Source organism: Setaria italica, chromosome III (genome assembly GCF_000263155.2).
Source record: "Setaria italica strain Yugu1 chromosome III, Setaria_italica_v2.0, whole genome shotgun sequence".
NCBI classification, from domain to species: domain Eukaryota; kingdom Viridiplantae; phylum Streptophyta; class Magnoliopsida; order Poales; family Poaceae; genus Setaria; species Setaria italica.
Window position 1 is genome coordinate 19,597,908 of NC_028452.1, and position 6,593 is coordinate 19,604,500.

Consider the following 6,593-nt stretch of genomic DNA (forward strand, 5'->3'; position numbering starts at 1 on the left):
AGCCCCCGGGGGGGGGGGACCTTGGGTCGGGGGGGGCATTTTTCCCTTCCACCCCTCCCCTACCCCGTTTTGGGGAAATTTTGAAAATTTCCCCCCCCCCCCCCCCCCCCCCCCCCCCCCAGGTCCCCAACTCCTAACCAACATTCAACTGGGAATTTTAATGTATAAAAGCGAGCTCTTCAGCTTGATGCCCCGATATGATTTCCTCAGGTACAGACAGGTCATGCTCTTGGGTCGTTCCAGAGACGAAGTGAACAGTGACCGGAGAATGAAGCAATAATGAGATACCCGGATGGGAGTAGCCTGTTCTGCAGGGAGAGAGAGGATCCCATGCATGTGAAAACCTCACTTTGGATCCTCTCGGAAAACAGAACAGCAGATCCGCCGAAAAAGGTGCGTCTGACTGGCTAGCCGGAAGCAGTACCGCAGCCGGAAGCAGTACCGCAGTACTTCCTCAGCCCCTTTTTACCTCAGTCCCTATTTACGTGTCGTTTGGAAGCGTGCTTGCGAGGGCTCCCAAGTGACAGCAGTATGTAACAACTGATGGCGCTCATCATGGTAACCGTCTTATCTGCTTTGTTGAATGTAAGCATTGGACCTTGTAATTTTTCAATTACTAGGGTGAATGATTGATGACAACTGATGACTAGCCAGCCATGAAGTTTCCTAGCAGTTTATTACCTCATCCTAGTGCTAGTGGTAGGAGCTCCCCGCTCTGTATTGTCAACACTGCCTCAGCAAGAACAGCTACCATTTCGAATGGAACAAGGAAGTCTAGCAACCTATCAGATCTTGGTGATCTTGCCTCCAAAGAAGCGACTGGCGAGAATATATACGGAAGTGCAGCTTCCACTATCTCAGGACTCGGGCACGCCATGGCCTGATGGCCATGCTTTAGCCGGTAGCAGCATGAATCAGCGCCGCTGCCGCGTAGCTCCTTGCACAATTAGTTTACGAACAGCAAGAACGTGCGCGCCGGTGCATTCCTGCAATCCCCTGGCCTGACCATTCTCTCTTTCTTTGGGAGTGGACATTCCATTATATGCGAGTACCGAAGGCGCCATCGTACGGAACAGACGGGCTAAACTTGTTAGGGAAATCTCGGCTTGGAGGTGGTTCTGTGGCTTTACGCAATGCAAGCATGCTCCGATCCTTACCCCGACACAAAAAGAGTAATCCTCTTGATGACGCGGTCACTTTGTTTCGAGCCCACCCCATCGCTAAGTATTCATGTAAAAACTTTATCCTAGAGGGTAGCAGCGGCAGCAACTATAGTTGCTTCCTCGGTGGAGGTGTTGTTTCGGAGATTTTGATTGGTGGTGTACTTCGTGCGAGTATTGTGGTTGTCCAACTTGGACTCTTCAACAGCTACTGGTATCTTACTTATCCCCACTGCCTATGTTAGTAGAAGTGTAGATGGTTTTGCTGCGGTCTTCAGTTTGTGGTCAGAGCGTCAATCAGCAGATGGAGTTGCTTCTCTTCCCCGTTGTTGGATTGGTTCATGTTTTGGTTTCAATTCACCAGTTGAGGAGAAGTCGGTTTATTTCAAGGTGACTTTGCGAAATAAGACGTATTTGAATTTGAGTTTTTATTTTTCTTTGGTACATTAGATCTTCTGATGTTTTAGCTACATATTCGTTTGGAACATGTGCCATTTGTAATGTTTGTGGCGCATTCTTATTCTATTGTTAAAAAAATTTAGTAGTCCAAAAAACGGCGCGAACAAAGCAAGGAAAGAAAAGCCAGCAGAATGAAAGGGAAATAAGACAGCATCACTCATCAGAGGGGAATGCCTAGACCAGATGAGGAGCCAGAGGAACTGAACAGCGGAAGAGATTGTCGAGTGGAAGCAATCGTCTCGTCGAGCAGCAAACCTAGGAACTAATGTCAATAATTTTAACAATGAACAATTGGATCGTTCAAAACCCTTGTCAATGTCACTGCCATACTCCACCAGAACCGAAGACGATAGATGATACGCACATGCACCGGTACAGGAGAAAAACTATAGGGCGTTGAAACTTTGAAAGGGGGCCAGGAGGGGTCGTTGTTGCGTGCTATCTTTTCCTCGGAACTGCAGCCGGGGTCGACGACCGCACATGGAGGGCGGGCCTCGCGTGTCCCAGGGCCCCCGGCCCCGGCGTCGCCGTCCTCACGAACCCACCCCACCACGGTGAAATGAGGGATGGGACAAAAAGAACGAAATTGGGTGACTCCTGACGTGCGTGCGTGTGTATGGAACAGTTTTCCTGCGTAAGCCAGTGCTGACTTGCTCCTCATAAACTTTTTTTTTTATGAACCGGTAGGAGCGCTGCCGTATCATATAAGAAGGATGAAGAAGTCCAACATTACATAAGTTGCGGTTACATAAATAAAGATACACTCGCTCGAACAACACCCCTGAGCTACATTATTCATAGACTTTGATCTCTACGGACTCAGAGTAACTGATTGCTGAACTTGAAGAACTTACTTTGTTTCTTTATATAATAAACGCCTTATACCACCTGACAAGTAAGGTCGATATGTCCGAGTGGTTAAGGAGACAGACTCGAAATCTGTTGGGCTTTGCCTGCGCAGGTTCGAATCCTGCTGTCGACGTTTTTTTAGCGTCCTCGCTATTTTTTGGTTCTCCGCAAAAACAAAGACGCGTGGATACTCATTTTGGGCTAAGGCGTGTTAATTGGCTTGTAACAGAAGGCGGGTGGATATACTCGTTTTGGGCTAATGTTGGAACAATGGCACAATGCTACTTTCACTTATTAATTAACTGCTCGCTTCAGCTTTTTTGCGGCTGGCAGCACAGCCGCTCGCCTGCCGGCTCAAGCAGCCCCAGCAGCAGCCCAGCGAGCACAAAAGCACTGTGAAATATTTGAAAAAAGACTGGCTGCTGTTGCTGCTAGTCGGCTAGCTGCAGATCCTCCTGTAGAGGCTGCTGCAGCGGCAGCACAGCCGCAGCCATGTTGCCGAGCAGGCCTATATTAGGCATTATTGCTTTTCTTTCACTACCAATCAAACTTCTCATTCAAGCTGAAATGCCACAAACGAAGAAGCGAAGATCACAGCAATGATAATCTCTTTTTAAGAATCATCGACTCAAATCAAATGCATCTTTAAAGCTGCTTAACTAACCAATGGCGGTAGTGTCAAGGAGCAATCCACGAACATATTCGCCACAAAAGTGTAAATTTAAAAAACATCCACTTGACACATGTTGGAAAAAACTTGCGCATGTTGCAGAAACATGCGATTATTTTTTTAAAAAAAATAAACATGCAACTATTTTGACAGTTACATAAAACTACAGCATTCAACCATACGTAAGGCTGAAGTTGTAGCTTTTACAGCATGTCAAAAAATTGCTTCTTTTTGAAATTTATAAACAACAAAATGCAAGCAAAACTAGGCCACCATCACATGTGCCCCGCACAATTCTGCATCAAAAAGAAACAGACACCGTCGAACAAGCCCAAAATATACAATGGGAGTAGGCACAAATCAACACAGAAAGACAACAAACAACAAACAAGCAAGAATACCAGCCCTTGATGATTTGTATTGAAAGCAGATGACACAGCGCTTAAAGCAAGAGATATCTGGATCGTTCACATCAATCTTTGGCTCGCACTTAAAATTGTTCTAAACTCAGGTCTAAAATGTAGATGCTGAAACACACTGCATCTAGTGCGACTTGACGTACTCCTGCACTATGTTAAGGCCCTCAGATTCTTCGCCATAGTCCTGGTAATTTCAAACAAAGCAGCCAAAAAATCACCCTTTTTTCTGTATAAACCAAAATAGTTGCTACAAGTAGTACAGTAGGAAATCTGTAGTTACCTTGACGACAACACAGGAGCAGCCTACAACCTTCCTTGCCTTGCCCTCAGAGTCAATCTTGCAAAGCTGCAAAGGACCACATATGAAGGTTACTACAATTCACAACAAATACTGAGTAGTGCAAAGCAAGGTGGAGAATGGCATGCAAAAGATTTATTTTTTAACTCGCAGTTCAACTAAAACGGAATGTATAGGCCCATGAACATTCCAAAACCCTAACATATTCTCTGCATCAACATTTGGCAGAGCAATGTAAATCATTATCTGAATAATATGCTTGCACCACTAAAGATCAACATTAAGGAAGCATTCTTTAACCCACCCCTGCCCACTCGCCAAGAGTTTTAGCACTAGGCACAGTAACCAGGTGAACATTGTGCTCAGCACAGAGTGCCTTCACCAGCTTGACATAATCAGGCTGGTCACAGTCCTCGGCAAGCACGCACAGCTGGGCAACATGCTTCTCGATGGCCTTGGCCGCCTCACGAAGACCCTTTACGAGGCCATCATGGGCACCTGATTTCTTCATGACGAGCTGCAGAGCAGTCATCAAGTCCATCGGCTCCCCAAGAACTGGGGTAGGTGCCTCAACTGCAACTGGAGTCTCCTGATCCCTGCCAAAGCACAAAATCATGGTGAATTCACAAGCAGGGCATGAGAAAACTTAGTAGAACCTCCAACCAAAACGCAAAAATGGTAACAAATGCCCATTACACATAGCTCGAGAGGCAGGATAATTAGAGGCAATCTGCACTTGGACTAAACTAGTCATCAACGAGCAAAATTGCATAAGGTTGAAGAACCATATCACAAAGTTACGTAAATTCTCCATATGAGACCGAGTTATCAACTACAAACTGAAATAAGCTCCCAGTATTGGTTAAATAAACTAAACAAGGCAACCCATAGAAAACAAAACCTAACTTTTGATGCCAGAATTGCACAATGGAAATCTAGAATCATTTCCGTTTTCTGATATTAGCAGCTATTATCCCATAGTGAATCACTAAAACAGTCACCAAATAATCGGATTCACGATACAAATCCACCGAACAATACAAGAAAACATCGATCCCGTCTGACGGAATCGTTTCTCTCTAGATCAACACCACCAGGCGAGCCTCACACGAGTACACCATAATAGCACATGCATCCAATCGTTAGAAAAGGAGACCAAACAAACAGCCACTCGATAATCCTTTCATCCGAAGCCGCATAGAGCACAGAGTAAAACTGATCTACCAAGTACAAGTACCAAGCCATGACTCCGTAAATCTTGAAGCGAGCAGGCTAATATCACAAGATCCAGAAATGGTTCATGGCGAGCATGAAGCAACTAGAAAGATTAGCGCAGCAAACAAAGATTTCGGTGGGAGAAACTTACGCCATCTCCCGCGCTCCGAGGACCTGGCCGACTGCGAAGGAAATACCTGGAGCAAGCAAGCGTAATGAGCGTCATTGGCGATTAAAGAGGGAGATCAGGGGAGGAGGCGGAGGAGGTGAAGGAACGCGCCGCCACCTGAGGGGTTGGAGAGCGGAGGCGGCGCCGAGCTGCTAGGGTTTTCGCGATGGGATGGGAGGTGACGGCTGGGACGTGGTAGACTTATATTTCAGTCGGGCCTTCTGGGCCAACGTGGGTGTAATCTTTTCCCGGTTCGGGCTGTTGCAGCGGCGGACCGCGCTGAGTAGCTCACACCGGCCTGCTTCTGCTACAGAAGAAACATTGAGCCCACGTCTAATGTCGCCCCAGTCCGTGTGCCAGTGTGTCGGCCTAACAGTTATCCTCGGGGGGCGCCATATCAGTCCTACTTCCTACACGGCCGTCGGCCCAATATTCGAACCTTGCCGTCATTTCATCAGCTTCTCGGCGCTTCCTGTCGGTTCTAAGGAGTTCAGGAGAATGTAAAACCACGGCCAAATCACCTGTCTACCTAGTGTAGTTCCCACCTACCCATAATTTATCTCGCCATTAATTCAAAAATAGATAGCTGGGATAGTAACCTCATACGATTATATGCACATGTGAAATATCCATGTTCACCGAATCCATAAAGCTTTGGGGTATGGGACACGTCACCACCGTACATGTAGTTAGGCTGTACCGCTACTAGTTGCCTGCCTGGTCGAGTGGCAACGCACGTGTACACCCCACTCAATCCTCGAGCTTACGGGCATCCTACTTTCATCTGTTCATCAATCTTGTTTGTAAAATTTCCTGTGTCAGCCAGTGTGTGCTGCGAGTTCCCTCCGGCTCAGGCTAGTCCATTGTTCATCAGGGGTAGCTGGTGGCACGTTTCCATCCAAACACACGCGACCGCCGTCCTTGCTGTTTCGGTTCAATTAATCCAGAGCATGTACGTACATTCTCGTACGGTTTCCCTCGGCCGGATTGTAGTAGCTCGGAAGGGCCCGGTCGTGACACGACGACGCGTGGTGATATAGTGGCATCGTGAAAGAACACGATTCTAGCGTTTGAAAATTATCCGCAAAAAGAAAACAACTCTGGAATACAACAGCTGCGCGTGGATCCACCAGTCAATAAAAAAATTCACATGCGGAATACTCGAGAAAATACCATCGACGAAAAAACCACCGACGCCTAGCCTCCCTTTTTCCCTCGCCGCACAACACAAGAAACATCCAGAGCACCGCTACCCTCATTCGGTTTTCCCCATCCCAGGTACAGATTGCAATCATTGCATGTAGGAGTATATGTGTCTTTTTAGCTGTTTATTGATCTGTGTGTGTCTAAACTT

At 46.8% G+C, this 6,593-nt stretch overlaps 1 protein-coding gene and 1 non-coding gene across 2 annotated transcripts; one reads left to right on the plus strand and one right to left on the minus strand.

Annotated features, from left to right (window-relative positions):
- Window positions 1-2,519: 2,519 nt before the first annotated feature.
- Window positions 2,520-2,601, plus strand: TRNAS-CGA. The gene has a single exon. It is a non-coding gene; the product is annotated as a tRNA-Ser (tRNA).
- Window positions 2,602-3,517: 916 nt separating this feature from the next.
- LOC101783479 (40S ribosomal protein S12) lies at window positions 3,518-5,470 on the minus strand. Its single transcript, XM_004961962.2, has 5 exons — window positions 5,357-5,470; window positions 5,222-5,267; window positions 4,160-4,451; window positions 3,838-3,903; window positions 3,518-3,741 (listed from the first exon to the last, which is right to left on the minus strand). Exons 2-5 carry the CDS (start codon window positions 5,224-5,226, stop codon window positions 3,682-3,684), a joined length of 423 nt encoding a protein of 140 aa, XP_004962019.1. The 5' UTR covers window positions 5,227-5,267; window positions 5,357-5,470; the 3' UTR covers window positions 3,518-3,681.
- Between the last annotated feature and the right edge of the window lie 1,123 nt (window positions 5,471-6,593).

Bases quoted from the DNA above. Each gene is read 5' to 3' on its own strand.
- LOC101783479 (XM_004961962.2), bottom strand. The intron at 3,904-4,159 runs GTGGGTTAAAGA...GGTCCTTTGCAG, and splicing joins CTCTTGGCGAGTGGGCAGGG to CTTTGCAAGATTGACTCTGA. The intron at 3,742-3,837 runs GTAACTACAGAT...TGAAATTACCAG, and splicing joins GCTCCTGTGTTGTCGTCAAG to GACTATGGCGAAGAATCTGA.